This window comes from Halichoeres trimaculatus, unplaced genomic scaffold, assembly GCF_033239565.1.
Source record: "Halichoeres trimaculatus isolate MK-OKI-2021-1 unplaced genomic scaffold, fHalTri1.1 fHalTri1_scaffold_6, whole genome shotgun sequence".
In the NCBI taxonomy this organism is placed as follows: domain Eukaryota; kingdom Metazoa; phylum Chordata; class Actinopteri; order Labriformes; family Labridae; genus Halichoeres; species Halichoeres trimaculatus.
In genome coordinates this window covers 18,054,825-18,074,319 of record NW_027437184.1, presented here as the reverse complement: position 1 = coordinate 18,074,319, position 19,495 = coordinate 18,054,825, and the positions used below count along the sequence as shown (strand labels likewise).

The window sequence follows — 19,495 nt, the reverse complement described above, 5'->3', positions numbered from 1 at the left end:
GTCTCAAGTATCTGTGTCATTATGAAAATGTTTTATCATTTAAACTAACTAGAAAGCTTTCCACATTTTGTTCATTAAATCCAGACTTAACTCTCCCCTTAGTTATGATCTAGTTTCTTGACTTGAATTAAAGTTATCTCTAAAGTTTGGAACAATACAAACAGGGCATAATCTCAAACTGAAACAAAGTGTTGATAACCTGACCCACTTGCTTTTTATGATCCATTTTTTTGTGAACCAATAAATAAAATTTGATCCAACCTAAAAACTTATAACGACTCATATGAGTCACAACTGATTGCATGATGGCACGGGTTCAACTGATCCTGTTATTGATTTTGTTAACATGTTCATGAGATGCTTAGTCTTTCACAAAACAAATTTTTGTCAGTGTTTGCATTTAATCATTTATTCAATCAACGATTAAAAAGTCAAACATAATCAGTCTTCACGATGGCAGAAAAAGGTAGCACGCCTTCTTCCAGTCCAATGTGTCACTTTACTGACAGTCATCTCTTTAACACAAAACTAAAACTTGATTTTTGACACTTTATAAAGAGTGTCCTTTCTGCACTCCAGACATGTAACAAACCAGTAAGTCTGACAAAGAGAGAAATACAAGATAACAAACACAACACACTTACAGAGAACAGCAGAGTATGTTTAAAATATCATTAGAACAGCTAAATATGTACAGGTTCACATCAGTGTTTCTTCGTTTTAGCCTCAGCTCAGGTGATCTTCTGCGTGCTGATGATGTCACTCAGTTTGTGTTTTATTTTCACAAATAGACGCTTGAACTCCAGACCGTCACCCTGAAAACAGAACATGTCAACATGTCTTTAAAGAAAACCAACATTCACTCCATGAGCTGTGATTCATCTAAGACACAGTGACTAGCTTTTCAGGTCCAGGTCTGTTTAACTTAGCTAAAGTTACTTCACTTGTTTTCAGTCTTTACAGAATGTGAGCCGATTCGATTAAGATTTATCAGAGTTTATATTTTAGAGCAGTGTCATGTTTGTAAGATGTTACAGAGTGATCTCTTTTAATAATTATTGGATAAATTTAGATTTGAGGTCTTTAAAAGAACTTTAACGACCTCTGTGAGCTGTGCTCATGCTGAAGCATTCATCTCAACTACATCCTCAGGATTTCTGTATCATAATTGTTTCTACATCAATATGAACTTAGATTTGACAGAAAAAATTCAGATTAAGAAAAGATGAAGACAAAAACTGGCTTCACTGATCCCTTGAACCTCACAACATTGTTATGACTAGAATATGAAGATGGAGAATTCATTTTTAGTTTTCTTGATTGAAAATTAAACCCACCTTAGACAGTCTGAAGTCGAGCAGCACTCTCTGGTTCATCTCTAGCAGGTGGACTTTGAAGATCAGCTTGTTATTGCGTTTGTCTAACGTGCTCACCGTCACCTAAAAGCACAAAGAAATGTTCTTTTAACTCAGGTGTTTTCTTGTCTGTGCTGGTAAGGCTTGTGGGCTAATAACATTAGCCATCCAAAACTGTCAAAATCAGAGACATGGTTAACAGAAGGAGAGCACAATGTTAGTTTTATCAGCTCTGCACAGGAACATGTAGTAAGGTCTTCCCCAAGCAGCAGACTTTGGTCTAAAATCATTAAGCCTACAGTGAAGAACTTAAAAACTGCAGATTATTAAGTCTGCTTTGGGCTGCCTGTGGAAACACTAGAAAATTCATACACACCAGGCCAGAGAGCCAACTTTTACAGCAAAAATAAACAGGTTTAAAGACTATTGCACCAATCTGAATCATCTGTCATCTACTCTGTAGATGTTACCATCTTGTATATTTGGGATAGGAGTACCTGTTTGCTGCAGGTAATCTTGAAGTTCAGTGCGAGGCCCTCACAGGCATCTTTGAGTTCAGATAAGGAGGCGTCAGCATTCACAGTAGTGAAGAATCGGGTCATTCTGCGAACCAATCTCTGCCAGGGCGACTGCACACAGTGAGAAAAAGGGACAAAATTGATGCATTAGTGAAGTGTTCTAAGATGGGAAAGAATAAAACTAAAACTAAAACTAAAATAAATAAGTAAACAAATGAAGCATGGCTGTTTTCAGCAAAGGGACGTTGTTCATCAGTTCAACACAGAAACAAAAAATAAAGCCCTGACTGTATGATCTACCTGACTGGCTCCTGGTGTGCCCATCAGCTGACTTCCCAGCAACATGTGCTCTGGCTTGGTGGGCTGAGAGAAGCTAACCTGACCTTCAATTTGGCTGATCAGCAGCGTAGCCTCCCAGCCTCCTGCAGCCAAGTCCGGCTGAGAGCTTGAAAACTGCATCCTGTCATCACTACAGAAACAGAGGCGTTGGTTTTAGATAACCACTGGAAATGACTTCAAAATGAAATAAAAAAATAGACAAAGCTTAAACCTGTTAGCACGAGATATGAGTCCGCTATCTGAGCGAAGAATTTTGTTCCCTGAGCCCAGGGGTTGTTTCACACCTGCAGAGAATCAGACAAACATCAGTCCAGAGGACGTCACTTCAAGTTTTGCATCATCCTGATATCAAGACATACCTTGAGTGAACCAGCGATCTTTTTTAATGTCGGGGATGGTGATGCGTGCATCAGGACAGGCCAGCAATAGCTTGGACAACAAACCTGGACAAAGAATTAAATGGGAATGATCTGTGTGAATATTGAAATGAATTAAAGTTTTAATACTTGGGACTCACTGAGAGGCGTTGGTCGTATTTTCTTCCAAGGAGGAAGGTATGTTTTCTTCTGCAGCCAGTCTGAATACTCCTGACAGCTCTCAGTGGGCTGGTCCCATGGCAACTCTGAAAATAAATAACAAACAGGGGCAGTGACAAGACTTTTCTGAACACTAATATCATACATACAAGTCTGCTGATCACAAGTGAATTCTTGAAGATGTCACTGTCACAGAATTCTTCTTTCTTAGATCTCCAAAGTTAAACATGCTTGATTTCTTTTACATTTTTTTGCTGGAAGACATTACGATACCGCATTGTGTTATACAGCTGTCTTACCTCCAGCCAACATGGCAGTAAGGACAATCCCACAAGCCCAAATATCTGCAGGCTGAGCTCTGTAATCTGCTTGGCTGAGCAGCTCTGGAGCTACGTACGGAAGCGTCCCACAGAGCCGATTTAGACGCCGCTCTCTTCCTTTGAAGCGAAACATCGTTGCCAGGCCAAAATCTGTCAGCTTAAGGTTATCTAAAGAACAACCACAGCTGACAGTTAGAAAAAGACCAAATTAAAGCTATCCCTTCAACACCTTCATGTGAAATGTACTTACTCACCTTTGTCATCCAGCAAAATGTTCTCTGGCTTTATGTCTCTGTGCGTGATTCCAGAGTTGTGGAGGTATTCCTGCACAAATGGGAATACTGATTAGGATAAAAAAAAGGAAAAAGAGAGGGGCAGAGGGACAAACCAGTACAATAACTTTCTTCACTTACCACAGCCGCTATTAGCTGCTGGAAAAATCTATGCCCGTCTGTTTCTGTCATCCCTACATCAGGCTCTGGAATAAATGGAAATTTGAATGACATGAATGATTAGCGACTGATGATACATACAGGGATTTCTAGGAGGCAACAACAAGAGGATCACTAATTGAGACAGTTTTTTCTGTACTGTACAACCTATGACTTCAGAGAGTTAAAAGTTTGTGAAATTGCTGGTAAAAACCGTGAAATACTGTAGTGTCTGGGCTCCTTCTTTGTCTTCACTGATTACTCAAAGTGCTTTCCCATAACATGACCCATTCATCCACTCACCACATTCACTTAATTCACTGATAGCTCAGCATCAGTATACATCTATATCTTTAGACAGTTAGCCATCTTGTCCAATCTTACCACCAGTGTTGAGAGTTAATGGTTTTTTGTTTTTTAAAAAAAAACAAGCTTTAGTTCAATTTAATCCTAAAGTATATGAGTTTAGTTTCATGTGATGATGAAAATATGAATACATTTAAGTTTTGGTAGTCCTGTTTAAAAAGGAGATTAATCTCTCAAGTCCTGTATTGATGGCATTAATCTAATCAATGTTCAGAGAAATATTTGTCATGATGTGAAAATGTGTCTCACCGATTCTGTCAAACAGCTCCCCTCCGGTGCAGTACTCCAGGAAGAGGTAAACGGTTGGACCTTCCCTCCGATGGCCAAAAAACCGCACAATGTTTGTGTGGTTCAGCATCTGCAAACAGTTTGTAGTTATTAAATATTCAATATGTGATTACATCTTTTCAGACTTCAGCTCTTCACTAACTACACATATGATGTCTATATTACCTTATGTATGCAGACTTCCTTTTTAACATTTTCAGCACAGTCTTTAGCCTGCGAGGTGTCGATCACTTTCACTGCCACAGCCTCTTCTGTCTGTCTGTTAACCAGAAGCCTTACTCTGAAACCCAGAAATAAAAGTGTGTCAGAGTCCAAAATGGTAAGACAAGACAACTGACGAAGTTATACTTTCAAGGGTAATAATACATAAAGTAAAAAATAGAAATATACAGGGTGAGCAGCGAATAAATTAAAATTCCCTGGTAAATATGTGGTCTGGCTCAGTTTTCATAAATCTTTTTTGTTGGGAAAACTGAAAATGACTAACCCCCATTTGTTTTAATGTGCTTATTTATTATTTATATTTTCTTCTCTAATGAGTAAAGAAGTAGCTTCCTTTGCATCTATTACAGACGAAAAGAAAATGTGCATCAATCCAATTCTATTCATTTTTTATTAACCACTAGACAGACAGATCTGGGGGTGTCAAATTTCAGGAAAATGCTGATGTTGTCTGTTGTATTTTTTTTTTTTAATTTATCTAGTTAGAGCCCTTATCAATACAAAATGGCAACACATCCCTCATTTATGAAACTCCACATATATCATTATTCTACTACCTCAGGTTCAAAAGCGATACCCTTGTATGAATTAAATCGACTATGCACTGCTATAAAGAAAAGTACTGAATGTTTCGCTGATTATGATTCATACTCTCCATATGCTCCTTCTCCAAGAGTCTGAACAAGGTCCCAGTCTTGCACAAAGGGCACGGCCATGCTAAAAACAGGAACACAAACAAACACACGTATATAGGCATGAAAATACACAAACATACCCACACAGACATGTCGCTGTCTATTTCTGCGTATTTAAAAACTGTTACACATGATTTATGAATATTTCCAAATTAATTTGTTAAACTATAGCCGAAGAAAATTAATTTGCCGTTTAAAGCCATCCATGAACTCAAGAAGGGCTCTGCTGTACGACACAAAACCGCATACACACGATGAAAATAGATGTTTTAACCCGCAGATAAAACTGTTTGCCTCACCTGAACGGCCTTTTCCAGCTAGCTACGTTTGATGATCGGTTTTAAAAAATTGGACGAACTATCGCTGTGTTTTTAAGAAAATGACAGCTCTACGTTTGTCACAAATTTGGCGCGTTGTAGTTTCACTCTGCGATAACTTCCGCCCAAGATCGTCATATCCGCTTTTTCTTCTTCGTGTGGTGGAAAGGCAGTTCGTCATGGCGCCTTCTGGTGACAAGCAAGTATACAGGTAAAATTGAATTGAAACTTATTACAAGAAGCAGCCAAACAATGAAATAAATCTTTACGTATAAATAGATATAAAAAGAAGTGAGTGAAATTAAAGTTGAAACTAGATACAGTCACAGTATAACAGAACTGATAGTGTGAGTCTAATTTCTCCTGGCAGGCTCTAACAAAGTTCTGGGACACTGACAGAAAATCCTCTGTCCACTTCTTTAATCTGGACCTTGGGACAGCCAGTAGCACTGCCAGGGGATCGCATACTGCGTTTTGGCTCCAACTCAGATAAAAAGCTGAGAAATATAGAGAGGCACAAGTCCATGTTGGGCTTCAAATGAGAAAAAGAAATCTGAAAATCGATCCTAAAAACGACAGACAGCCAAAGTAGGTCAATTCAAACTGGGGTTGTGTAGAGCAACTGCCTGGCTTGTCAGTGTGACCCTTTAATATACATGTATATAAACTACCTAAATGAATGAGCTTTATAATTTATGACTTCAGTAATATAACATCAAAACAAGCTGCGACACTATTAGGGTCAGGCAGTGGATGACTGGGTATTCAATCAATATCTTAACCGTTGTGTCAATAAGCTACACTCAACAAATATGCAGGTTTTGGGAAATGATGAAAGGAATGTTTGTCTTTGTTGCCTAATTGTGTTGTTTTTTAGTAGCATGTGACCATGTGTATGTATGGCGGGAAATCCAGGATGGAAAAAGTCGAGGGTTTGTCAAGAGTAGTTCAGTTACATTGCACTTTCTGGTCAGGACTTCGGAAGGAGACTTTAAGATAAATTTCAATCTTAGCAGTGAGACTCAACATGCAAGCCAAGGTGCTGAATTTGTTGGATGTCTGAGTTGAAAATGTCAGTTCTTCCTCTCTTTTTTTAAAAGGTTTAATTATTTATAAGGTACTACCAGTAAAATAGTTAAAAGAATACTCACCTGACATGTCTTTCTTGTTAGTTTATTTTAGCTGTTTCAAAAACAGATGTTTGATGAACTTCTAAAAGTGAATGATTCATAATTAAAACTAGGACTTTTCTTTGACACACAATATTGATCTTCTTTTATTTGTCATGAAGTTAATAAGTTCCAGAAGAGTCTTTGTCAACCCAACCCCTCTTTCTCAACATCTCTCTCTATTTAGAAATAAATCCACTGCTCCTGCAAAATCCTGATTCACTCAGCTGGAGACTCAACATGGGATTTTCTATCTGTAGGATTTGGCTTGCTGCACTTTTGTGCCTCCTCTGTATGGGTAAGGTGCTTTGATTCAAACTGAGGAAAGACAATGTCTAGATGCAATTTGTTAGAAATTGTACCAACTTTAAACTATGTACACTTTCCTGATTGGATATGTCAGAGAAGCCAAATCTAAAGATAAAACTTGTATGTCAGTCAACTTATGTCTGAAGTTTTCATCAACTGTTGACTGAGGGCTGAAAAGTCTTTTATTTAAAGGAGCACTTAGTGATTTTTACACAAAGATGAGCTTAGCCATTCTTTTATGCTTGTACTGCTCAGCTTGTAAGTACAACTGTGATATCTTCTGACCCTGGAGTGAAGTCTGTAAGGCCAATTTTATTACATCTTTCTGCCTTTTCCAAAATCCCATGCTAACAAAACAAAACAAACTAATAGGCCCTAAAGGTTAAAGCACTACACAGTCAGACTGGAAACATTAATGCTTCCTGAGAGTTGTGTTAATTTGGGCATGTCCACGAGGCATAACAAAGACATTGTCAGTTGAGAAATACTCATAAAAGGGTTTTTCAAAGGTGAATTTATAAGCCATTGCTGTTATTAGTGTCTCTGGTATTATACATGTTACTGGTACTTGGAAAATTATAAGCAGATTTTATGATGAGGGCAAACTGCACTCAGGTTTCAAATTATATGAAGACTTAAACTATAAAAATGTAAGCTAGCACTAGAATTGCTCCAAGTAATGCTAATCTCAAGCTATGTACGCTGCTGAAATCCATATTTCCCATAAAGCTCTTCTTTCTTTTTTCAGGAGGTGAAGTGCAGTGTGATTGCTCAATTGCAAATATGGGGGGTAATTACACACTGACCAAGCAGTTGCAGAGAGGCAGTATGTTGATCTACCAGTGCCCAGAGGGCTTCTATCCATATCCACATACGCACCATCTGTGTCAGCTCGATGGCAGCTGGTATCCACCTCGTAAAAGATATCAGAGATGCAAAAGTGAGTGATGTGGCGAGGATATTTCTTACTTTGCACTAAGCTGCTGAGCTCCACATGATCACTTTGATCCTCTTGTTTGTCAGTGGTTGAATGCCCAGACCCCAGTGTCCTGGAGTTTGGAGAAGTCTCTCCTTTTCAAGAGAAGTACTTTGTGAACCAGGAGACCACGTATGAGTGCTACTCTGGGTACACATTGCGAGGCTCAGGATCACGCACTTGTTTACCAAATGGCAAGTGGAGCAACTCTACTCCAATCTGCAGCCGTGGCTGTAAGTCCTGAACATGGGTAAAAGATGTCAGAATGGTTTCGAGCCACCTTTCTTTTTGTGATTTAATGATCTGTTGTCTGTTTTTTTAATACCGCTACAGCGGGCGATAACTGTGCAGACCCTGGTATCCCAGCTGGTGCCTCAAGAGATGGGAACATTTTTGGTATTGATGACAAGGTGAAATACAGCTGCAAAGGTGACCTGTTTTTGGTGGGATCCAGCGAGAGAGTGTGTCTGGAGAATGGAGAGTGGACAGGCATCGAACCGACCTGCTACTGTAAGAAATACACTCATAAATGTTTTCATGTTCTTCATGTACTGAGTCATCTGAATGAGGTTCAATATTGAAAGGGTCTGTATGAAGAATTATCACTACTGGTTACCCTGAACTGCTTTCATCAGCATGTTGGGTTAAAAGTTCACACTTGACACATAATCTGTGCTAAGTTCACCTGTGAGAGCCAAGGTTAGATCATGTATATCTCTCCTTTTATTTTTAAGTTCAGATAATTCAGTTACCTTTTACCTGACTAAATCAATGTGCTTAAGTAAAGAGCTCATAAGCTTTTATCCTTTTTCTAAATCACGTCACACTTTTGTGATTTTTAGTTTCTTCATCTGCATTGAAGCGACCTGCCTGTCGGAGTTGCCTGACAGCTGTTGTCATGCAAACTGTCTGTTCCACCCAATTATAATGTCAAACTGAGGACAAAAACACTGTGAGCTCATAAAAAAATAGCTCAAAAAGAATATAAATATAAGCAACCAGAGTGCTCCCAACCCAGGTCAGAGAGGGGAGGGGGGAAGATGCTATTTGAGGATCTGATGATTTGTTGAGCTATGGTGTTTAAGTTTTGGCAATATCCTCCTGACTTTCATGCCAGTAAAGCTATTTTGTATTGAACTAAAATTTGATAAAGAGAGGGGAGCGAAACCCAGAGAAAAAGAAAGACAGGGAGAGGAAACTGGAAAAAGAGGGGAGATGGAGTAACCAATCATGTGCAGAGTCACTGTGATTGTATGAATGCAGTCCAACCCAACAGGCTGTGTTGTTGAGACAGCTCCAGTGCCAGTGCATGAAACTAAAGGGATGAGAGACTAACATAAATTTAAAGGAACATTCCTGTATAATATTGTAACTAAAACTTAATGATCAAAATTTGTCATTTAAAAAAAAAGTTCCATGCAACACTTTTTGTGCTGTAATTTTACATGCATAAATCATTTGAATAAACATAATAAAGATAGGGATTGTCTCTAATGGTCCACTTCTTGTTGGTCAGATCTCCATAGGTACAGTAAGTCATTTGCAAAAGTCAGGGCATGATCTTTCAGCCACTTCCCACCAGCTATTGTGCCTGCTGATAAAAAATTAGACAAACACGGACGTTTTGGTGAAGTTGATGACTCTCTGTGTTTATGCCAATCCTTTTTGTGGCTTTTCCTTCACATAGACAAATACACATATGACACTCCTCAGGAGGTTTCACAGATGTTTGGCGGTGCCATCAAGACCACCCTCACCACATTACAATCACCAGGTAAGTGCCTGAAGCTAATTCAGTGATGAACATTGTTTTATGCTAACGGTATTCTATGTCTGTTTTATGGTAAGCAAGTGAAACAAACCTGCCTTGTTTTGTTTTTGTTTCTTTAATGAAACATTAGCAGTGAAGCAGATCATACTCTCGTTGTGTATGTGTATTAGTCAGCTCTATCAAAGCTCTTTTTTTTTGTAAAGGTACAAAGAGAAGGTAGATGTGAGAAATAAAGTCCTGACAAGATGAGACAAGACCCTGATGTTAACATCACCCAACCTGTAACTCAATTCAATATACAAGGATGGGTACACAAAGTATTGAGCTAAAGATGAGTTTAATGTTGTAAAAAATGTTTATTTATTGCAGATGAGTGAAATTTTTCCTCAGATTTTAATGTGTCCTCAGAGGTCGAATATACAATAAGCTCAACTTCCTCATTTATTTTAAGTGTGGACAGTAGCTTTCTTTACTGTTACAAATCACATTAAAATTGACATTCTCATTCAAGGTAAATTTTACATGTCAGCGTTTTCTCTGTTGATGCAGAACCCGTCAACACAACCCACCGGTGTTTCAGTTTGTGGTTGTTTTGAGCCCGTTTTCTGCTCCTGCTCCATGTGTGTTTTAACATATCTCACTATTGCACGTTCTCTCTGCTTGACAAGTTTTCTCTGCTGGTGTCAACAAGAAAAGGGGAATTATAATGCGTTTTTATCAGATTTGACGTGGTATCATTTATGTGATCAGGTTGTCTCTTGTGTTACTGTAACTGCTCAGAATAAACAACTATTGTTATTGAGTTATAGCCTATCAGAATCAAGCATTTAACACAAGTGATCAGTAAAACAGACAAAGATGGAAATGGCTGAACACAATGAACAATAAAACCAACAAGAATAGGAATGTATGTTGAAAAAAATAACAGCATTTATGTTTTGTATTCAGATGACACACAGGAGGGGAGGTCCATCCGGATATCAAAGAGTGGAAAACTTAACATCTACATTGCAGTGGATATTTCTGAGAGCATTGAAAAGACACAGTATGATAAGGCAATAGAAGCTGTCCTAAAACTCATAGATAAGGTAAGAAACTTTTATTTTGAAAAGAAATTAGGGTAAGAATTAGTTTTATTCCAAACTGTATAACCCTAAATGGCAAATGTCTATGATGCCTTTAAAAGGATGGACTGTTCACAGTAAAAACAGAAATGCAAACAGTCAGCAAATCTTTGCTGTTTGTTTGATGATGACTGTGTGCAGAATATATCGGATACACATGGGGTGAAAACACAGATTACAACTGATGAATGCTTGTAATGAATCTGCTGAGATTTTAAAAGATATAAAAAAATAAAGTGGATAATGTAACTAGTCTGTACATCTGACTAATCAATACATCACTTTAGTTTGTTGAGAATAAAATGAGTTATATCAGAACTTTAGAAAAGGTTTTAATGTGACTGTCATATAACAAGAAGTGTTTCTTATCCTCATACTTTAAGACGGAGCTGGCCGATGGAGCCTCTCATGTTGTCTGAAACACTCTTAGAAGCACATTTGGCACAGTGTACACTTCACATGCACACACAACACAATCCCATCCTACTTGGCTGCCAACAACCCATTAGAAGTAAATTTAATTATGAATTACCCGTCATAATCTTGATGGATGCTTCTTGGCATAGGTCTCTTGGCTTGCTGTCAAAGCACACTACAGGATTCTCTTTCTGCTGATAAATGAATCGATTACTTAACAGAATAACAACCATAAGCAGTTTGATGCATACAGAGGTGTTGTGTTAACAAAGTATGAAAAAAAAGCCCATCAAGTTTCATACTTTAAAAAGTGTTAAAAGCTAAAGACTATTTTTGTGAATAACTGCTCTTTTCTTCCTACAGATTGCATCCTTCAGCGTGACTCCAAACTATGAAATTGTCTTTTTCTCCTCTGATGTCTATGAGGTCGTCAATATTCTTGAATTTTATAATAAAACCTTGGCGCTAAAAGATATCAGGAAGAGAGTGGACAGTTTTCAAGTAGGGGGTGAGTATGACACATCAGATGCATGGCTGAAATGAAAAACCTCCTATCTGCAAAATTCACTTTTTTGAGAAAACTATAAAAACATGCTGTTTTCTTGCAGAATGCTATTTCTTAAGGATACTCAATGCATGACACTGATTATAGACTATGTTTCAATATTAATTGCAGGCTGAATGTGAGCAGCATTCCTTCTTCTCATCATCCAAAGGAAAATCAGAAAATCAGAAAATTTTGCAGATAGGTTTTGCGTTTTAGCTATCTGTATTCAAACTTCTGCTGAAAACAAATACACATTCGATGTTTATTTACTGTCTTTTTCTCTCTTTCTGTGTGTGTTTGTTTTTTGATTTACAGACAGAAGCACAGGAACTGATCTGAATAAGGTCTTCAAGAACTTTGAGGAAAAAATGGGATTCATCAAGGAAAGAGTTGAATGGGAGAAAAAGGACAGTTTTCAGGAGCACCGTCACGTCATTCTACTTTTTAGTGATGGTAATATCTGGCTCTTACTACAAGCTTATTCCAACAATAGATACTGAACAATCTGGGGAGTATTTGTCAATACTAAAGGTGATAGCAAGAAAACTTCACATTTAAACACACTCAGATTTCAGAATTTACCAGCAAGATAGGAAATTTTTTTAATTCTTAACATCAAGCTTTTTCTCTTATTTGTTAAAAATTTGTACCCATTTTTATACTCACCCTGGATGACTTATGTGTCTATTTATTCTGCATAACAACTAGTTAAGTCACTGATTCCCAAAACTTGAAGCCAGGGCCACAAGAGGAACCTGAAGTTATGATAGGAGCAACGCAGCAAGACTTCAGAAACGCACTTATCTGCGTTGCCAGCAAGGGATGGTTTTATAGATACCTTTATATAAAGCTGATGAGGATTTATCACCAGAAGTCACAACAGCTAAACAATTCTAAGAAATTCAGGAGACTCATGCCTCTCCCTCAGTTTTCCTCCCACCAACATCACCCTTGGATTGAAAATGTGAACATTGCATAGAAAAGTGTCACTTTTAAATATTTCTGCTCAAAAAGTGGCTGTCGTATTTTTCAATGTGATGTTGCACACCGTGTTTGCGGGTCTATTTTGCCCAGAAAGTGTTAAAAATCACTCTGAAGTTACAGAAATTCAACACATTTGCCAGTGTGTTTTGATCAAGCTGCAGTCTTCTGCCTTAAAATATGAAGCTTGTGTGGAAGAGTTAAAAACTGTTGTTCTTTGAGATTCTGCGTGCAGTCTATTGCAGAAGCACCAGGAACCACATACTTACCATTTAAAAAGCAAATCTGCAATGCTGTCGGCACACACTGTACTAAGGCTTATTTTTCTTAACTTGCCCCTTTTGAAGAACATGACTGACTTGCCATCTGTTTTCTTTGCCTATGGTGAGACATTTGTTTATGTGACTGTGTGTTTAGTTATGGGTTAGAAAGGCCATGGGGGAAAATTAAGGGGGGCCCTGAATTTATTGAATAAGAGAGCCTAAAGTAATTAAATGTATTCAAATATGTTTATCACAAGTAAGAAATGATTCCCTTTTTTTAATCATTTTTTTTCTGTTATGCATGATGTTTTGTTTTATTGCAGGTGCCTATAACATGGGCGGCTCCCCTCTACCCAGGGTAAATAGAATAAAGAACATGGTTTACATGAACCACACAGGTGAAAATCAGCCTGGATCCAGAGAGGAGTATCTTGGTGAGTTTTATTTTTAGAGTAGCAGTTTGTATGAGTTGTTATCTGAAACCTCATGGCTTTATTTATTGATACGTTGCCGAATGAAATAATGTTTCAAAACAAAGTGGGTCAATTTATGATGCAATGTCACTTTCTTTTCCAGATATTTATGTTTTTGCCATTGGTACTGACATCTTTGATGAAGACCTGCAGCCCCTTGCAACTGGGTTGGGTGGCCAGCATTATTACAGAATGAGTAAAATTAAAGACTTCAGAGAAACTCTTGATCAGATGATTAGTAAGTAACCCAGAAAGATGAACACCAATATACTTTTATTACGAATATATGATTATACTAGAACAGCCACAATGTATTTATTTATTGATTGATTTACACAGATGAGGACGAAGTGGTGGGTCTTTGTGGTCTTCATAGAGAGTATGAAACAGACGACCAAAGGAAAATGTATCCATGGTGGGCATCCTTGAATATCCAGGTGAGTGTATCAATTTCTTCGTTGTCAACACCATCATACATTTTGGCAACATGTTTGACAGTACACTGAAAAGAAGTATACACCTAGCTCTGCAGTATGAATCACACTCATTTAAATCAAGTTAGGCCAATTTATACAGATCAATACACAGAACACACACTTTAAAAGTAAATGTGGGCTGTGCAATTTTGGAGAAGGTCTGTTGATGAATTCCTTAAATTGTCAACAAATACTATACACAAAATAAGCTTGGCACAAGCAGATTTATAGTAAATTTTTTGGCCAAGAGGGGAAGAGAAAGACAGAAATGTAGATGACCCAGAAAGAAGCCCTGTGGGACTCCATATTACATGTAAGAAGTTTTTATGCAAGGCATTTAATGGAGAACCGAGTTCTGTGGTTATCATGGAATATGGATATCCAGAAAGTCATTTGCTTCTTGCACCTTTGTTTTACTGTACAAGTTTATTTTGTTTCATCTTAAATAAGGAGAATTACTTTTTACACTGGGGAAAATAACCTAATTGAAAAATAGTAGGTTTGAAGGATGAAGCCCATCAGGTTTAACAATTTCCTACAAAAAAATCACTTTTCAACCATTGCTGATGTTTTTCTTTGCTTTCAAAGTGGATTCTGTGTAATGACAGCAACATGCCGTTTAAAGTATGTATTTCAGAATGAAGCAAAATCAAAAAACTGCCTGGGCGCTCTGGTGAATCCTCAGTTCATCTTGACTGCAGCTCACTGCTTCCCATTTGGAGTGCTTCCTGATGGCATCACTGTTGAAATTGGAGGAGTAACAGGTAACAGTATTTATCTATTATTAGCCTACCTCCATTCTGAAAAAGTTGAAACACTGTGTGATATGTTGATCAAAACAAAATGTGCTGGTTTGTGAATCAAACATTAACATTATACAGTTTGGTGTTTCCACTCAGAACTCGGACATTCCAACTTCTGTGTACTGAGTGGAAACGCAGCATTAGCCCCAGAAAAGTTGCTGGAATTGGTTTAACCTTCAAGTACTTTCATTATAAAATACAACTGTGACGACAGTTTTCTGCAGTTTACCCCCCTTATCTCTCTCTTACAGTGAAAGGAGTTAAAAACTTTACAATACACCAAAATTACAACGTTGGTGCTCGGGAGAAAGATGGTGTGACAGAGTTTTATGACTACGACGTAGCTCTCGTTCAACTCAAGAAGGACCTTACCCTCTCTGCTTCTGTCAGGTAAGAGCCTTTGCCCTATGAAGATAGATTAACAAATAAGTAATATTAAGTGAAAACTCTCCTATATTGATGAAACAATATCATATTGATATATTTCTACATTTTAATGGAAGAAAATATGTGTTGGAAATGAATTTCTGGAACATCCCCCCCAGTGTTTAACTGTTTTTAAATATCCCAATTCAGACCAATCTGCATACCATGCACCCAGGAGACCAGTGATGCTCTAAGACTGACTGGCAAGGAGTCAACATGCCAGAAACAAGGTGAGCCACCTCTAAACATGTTGAACAATCACACTGAAAGCCTGAGGCATAAAAAATGTACATATAAATGAGAACTGTTGCTTTATTCTGCAGGTACCTAAAGAGAAATTTCTACATTTCCCTCTGTCACTATCATGGTACTTTCAGGAGATCCACTGGTAATAATTATGTTTATCTTGAATATTTCAGAGGAGACTCTTCTGAACAATCGGATTGAAAGTCTCAATTTCCTCACCAAAAAAGGACAGACTGTTCGTTTAAAGGAAGTCCATGCCAAGATGGGCGATGCGGTGAGTTTCGTTCACTGTGACTATCTGTGATGTGCTTTATGTGATATGTCAGCATTGTTTGTCTGTTTTCTCCATTTCTCCTCCCAAACACGAAACCCCCCATTGATTTATAATTTTTTCTCCCACTCACCAATGCAGAGAGACTCTTGCATCATGGCAGCAGTTGGTGCAAAGGGGATAACTGCAAAAGACCCAAAGGTTGCAGTGACTGATAACTTCCTGTGCAGTGGTGGTTTGGACCCTTACAGGGATCATATATCATGTAAAGGTAAATTCACCTCTTTATCTTTAGAAAGTTGTTCTGCTTCTTTTAGAATTCCCCAAACCTTCAGATTGTATCGAAAAGATGTCTTTTGTGGGATAGCACTCACAGATATTTCTTTTTATAAACATAAAAATACTTTAAAAGCCAAATTTCAATCTTTTTTTCCCCCTAGTGTTCAATGAAACTCTGTGGTCTGGAGCTCTGTGGTTCCTGATCAGTTATTAGCAGTGTTAGACAAATTGTTTTAAAAAAGTAATTAGTTATATTTACTCTTTACTTTCCTTGAAAAGTAGTTGAATTAGTAATGGAATTAATCCTACATAAATATGATTAGTTACCAGGGAGAGTAAATATTGCATAATTTTTATGAAAAACTTTCAATTTTGCAGAAGGAGTCCAATTTTGAGCAGGTTTTGCTCTGGGGCATAATGTTCACATGTATGTTCTTGCCTTTTTCATCTTTTATGATGATATGACATATAACTCTGAAGTGGTGTCTGTTTACTTAGATCCTGAAAATGACATTAATGCTGTGCCTGTAGGCCTACTCCCAGCCTGAAAATGCTAGTTTTAACCCCACAGACCGCTCGGCACTTGCACATATCAAATTTGCAGCTCCTGTCCTGTGAGACCTGTCAAGACTCCCGATTGAGGAGGGATTCTCCTGCTTTTTAACCCTGTCTCTTGCTCCACTCCCGACTTGTAATTTCTCCTGATGGCCTCCTTATTATTAAGGAATTTTCAAGTCAAAACAAGTCGGCTACTTGTGCCTTACATTCAAACCTCGAAAAGCATCTGACCCTATCCCTCTAGATGGTTTGATCCAAAGATGCTGTAAGACATCCTCTCTGCAAGTTACACAGAAGCACACAGGTAGCTGTGTGATATTTGTTGCTGAAAAGTTTACTTTAGCATCGGCCTTGTTAAAAAACGCATCACCATGATTGTAGTCATTGTTACTTATGTATGCGCACTTTTCCTCACACTGTATTGGCTGCTCCTCTCATGTGCCTGGCTAAGCAAGCCAAGTGGGGTACATAGTATCCTCATTGGCATCATTTCACTGTTGGTAACGATAATGGCTCTCTCACGTTTGAATGGTAATTAATTAGATTGCTCATTACTGAAAAAGTAACAGTGTTAGTAATGTTGCTAGTTTTAACACTGTTCTTTTCAACACTGGTTATTAGAGGTGTAATCATGTCTATAAATTATTTTTCTGGGTTAGGTGACTCTGGAGGTGCTGTGTTTAAGAACCAATATAATCGCACAGTACAGGTGAGTAGCTCTATCTGTGTCTAAAACTTTATATAAGTTCACTGTACTAACATATCTCCAAAAGAGGAAACTAAGCTCTATAAACCAATATGTATTTCTTTTGCAGGTGGCCATTGTGAGCTGGGGGACCGAGGATATATGCTCTGCGGGCGATGTTGTGGACTCCACCCGGACCTCCAGAGACTTCCATATAAATCTTTTCAGGGTTGTGCCTTTTCTCAAAAACATCCTTGGAAAAACTGATCAGAATGATTTTATACCAATGAAGTTTCTGGAGAACTAAAACATAATAACTTGTGTTATTTGCTTAATGAGGTATGGATGGCTGAATTAATCCAGTGACTTATTCAGTCAGTTTTTTTAACTGGACATGACAGTTTTAATGAAAAAAGCATTAGCTATTGTTTACATGCGTAACCGTGCTGATCAATAATGGTGTTCTTTCATTTTGTGAAAAATGTGTGAATCACTGAAATAGAGTTCCTGGAAGCCAACCACTTTACAAAATAAGTCAATACATCTTTATATTTACAACACTTGTCGGATTTCCCCAGGAAGATGTAAATAACAGTAGATGTTTGTTCATTAATTGATACAAAACCACCTGTTGTCAGTTTCAGATTGCTCATTGTCTTATTGAGAGTAATTAAAAGGGGTCTGTTCATACAAAGTAGCTCTTTGTGTTTTCTAATCAGAGCAGAAACTGTGGTGCCTTTGGTTTGTGCAATCATAAGTTTAAAAAAACAACCTTTTTTTCTCAGGCTTATTAAAAACAGCTAAAAAGGGGATGGCTAAATGAATTATTGCAGCACTTAAAAGGTTTCATCAAAACTCTTTTATGATTCAGCTCTGCTGATAGAGCCTTCCAGCTCCCCTCCAGGTCAGTGACTCAGGGCACACTTCCAGATCACTGGGCAGGCCTGCGCAATGCGGACACTCAGCCGGCTTCAGGCCAAGTGAGAGCATTCAAAGTGGATATAATGGAAAGTTATCTTCCTTTTGGACTGTAATTAAGTTATTTCTCTCTGTGTGCAGCTTTGGGATGGAAACAAACTGAGTTCTTCCTTCATTGCTGTGTTGTTACAGCCCACAAGCAAACAAGGCCATTTCATTACAAATGATTAGTTGCAGTCAGAGTGGGTTTATGACTTCAAATTATGTCATTTTACTGTGTAACTATGATCTGTGGACCATTACACAGTCTGATGTCGCTTTGGGGGAAATGTACATTCAGCAATTCTCTTTATTTCTCTGCTTATTGGCTAAATGACCAAACATCAGAGAACGGCAGTGAATTTCAGCATCAATGTTCGATCTCTCTGACACAGTGAAACGCCTACTTCATGTGTAAGGCTGTGTGTTGGGACAGTGATGCACTTACCTCCCATGGGAACATCCATCTGGTTTCCCTTAAACTAATTGGGAGGGAGAGGGAGGAGGCAAGTGGGATGAGAGGAGGAGGCATGGGCAAAGGATGACAGTCTGTTTGAGTGGAGGGAGTGGCTTAATTGAATGAAACCCTCTCTTGGTCTCAGATGCTGTAAACAAGAAGGAAATTTAAAACAAAGACCACTCTCCAGTAAATCCCTCAGGAAGACTCAGTTACATCTCTGGCTAATCCTTAATCCTAAGAGCATCCCCTTCTAATGCAAACATTCATAACTCCTTTTCAATTCAAACAAAACCTTTGACTGATATCAACACCTAAACTGACCAGCAGCGTCTGGACAGAGCAGCAGGGATACAGACAGTATATTCAGGGTTGCCCAACCCCCACCCCCACTTTCCTCTCCAGGCCCTCTCAGCATATTCCTGATGAAGCATCCTGCTATTTTAACTCTGGCTGATCTGTCTTTTTGTAGGCCCTAAATCAACCTTATGGGCCATTTTAGAAATTACTACCATTAAGAACTGCATACATACACTTTTCCCCCATTTGTGCTATGAAAGAGGGTCAGGCTTGCATACATCCATGACTTCTGCTGATCCTCACACTTGAATATTAAATTATCTGGAGCGCTTCATTAAGATTGATATGTCCCTTGATACTAAGCTGAAATGTCCAACATGAGACTTGCTGAAATTAAATGATATTGATATACTTTCTTGCTGAGAGAAGAGGAGAAGGCTGGTAGGGCTCTTGTGTCTGTACTGTATTTTCTTAGAAATCTAAAACAAGAGGGTTAGCTTGCTTGGGCAGAAAAGTGTCATAGCATAAACGGCTAGCCTTTTGCCAAAGACGAAAGAAAAAAAGGCTCTTTAAAAAGTCACTTTGTTTAACTGAGATAGGTCTGAGATATGGTCATACTA

At 38.2% G+C, this 19,495-nt stretch overlaps 2 protein-coding genes across 2 annotated transcripts; one reads left to right on the top strand and one right to left on the bottom strand.

The window, feature by feature from the left end:
• Positions 1–399: 399 nt before the first annotated feature.
• Positions 400–5,554, bottom strand: chek1 (checkpoint kinase 1). The gene is made up of 14 exons (XM_074671712.1): positions 5,370–5,554; positions 5,027–5,092; positions 4,319–4,433; positions 4,115–4,223; positions 3,482–3,546; positions 3,323–3,392; positions 3,048–3,236; positions 2,730–2,834; positions 2,572–2,655; positions 2,424–2,496; positions 2,174–2,342; positions 1,853–1,984; positions 1,338–1,439; positions 400–815 (listed from the first exon to the last, which is right to left on the bottom strand). The coding sequence occupies exons 2-14, from the start codon at positions 5,089–5,091 to the stop codon at positions 732–734; spliced, it is 1,362 nt and encodes a 453-aa protein (XP_074527813.1). The 5' UTR covers position 5,092; positions 5,370–5,554; the 3' UTR covers positions 400–731.
• On the top strand, positions 5,492–17,783 carry LOC141791341 (complement factor B-like). Its single transcript, XM_074671710.1, has 19 exons — positions 5,492–5,598; positions 6,744–6,854; positions 7,614–7,805; positions 7,889–8,074; positions 8,175–8,351; positions 9,529–9,615; positions 10,561–10,700; positions 11,517–11,661; positions 12,016–12,153; positions 13,268–13,378; positions 13,521–13,655; positions 13,757–13,854; positions 14,519–14,657; positions 14,948–15,086; positions 15,273–15,352; positions 15,542–15,642; positions 15,781–15,910; positions 17,136–17,185; positions 17,292–17,783. Exons 2-19 carry the CDS (start codon positions 6,797–6,799, stop codon positions 17,466–17,468), a joined length of 2,283 nt encoding a protein of 760 aa, XP_074527811.1. The 5' UTR covers positions 5,492–5,598; positions 6,744–6,796; the 3' UTR covers positions 17,469–17,783.
• The last annotated feature ends 1,712 nt before the right edge of the window (positions 17,784–19,495 follow it).

Excerpts from the sequence above, each read along its gene's own strand:
- chek1 (XM_074671712.1), bottom strand. The coding sequence starts at position 5,091 with ATGGCCGTGCCCTTTGTGCAAGACTGGGACCTTGTTCAGACTCTTGGA. Across the intron at positions 1,440-1,852 it reads AGATTACCTGCAGCAAACAG|GTGACGGTGAGCACGTTAGA; the intron begins GTACTCCTATCC and ends TTGTGCTTTTAG. Across the intron at positions 816-1,337 it reads TCGACTTCAGACTGTCTAAG|GGTGACGGTCTGGAGTTCAA; the intron begins GTGGGTTTAATT and ends TTCTGTTTTCAG.
- LOC141791341 (XM_074671710.1), top strand. The coding sequence starts at position 6,797 with ATGGGATTTTCTATCTGTAGGATTTGGCTTGCTGCACTTTTGTGCCTC. Across the intron at positions 8,075-8,174 it reads TCCAATCTGCAGCCGTGGCT|CGGGCGATAACTGTGCAGAC; the intron begins GTAAGTCCTGAA and ends ATACCGCTACAG. Across the intron at positions 11,662-12,015 it reads GGACAGTTTTCAAGTAGGGG|ACAGAAGCACAGGAACTGAT; the intron begins GTGAGTATGACA and ends TTTGATTTACAG.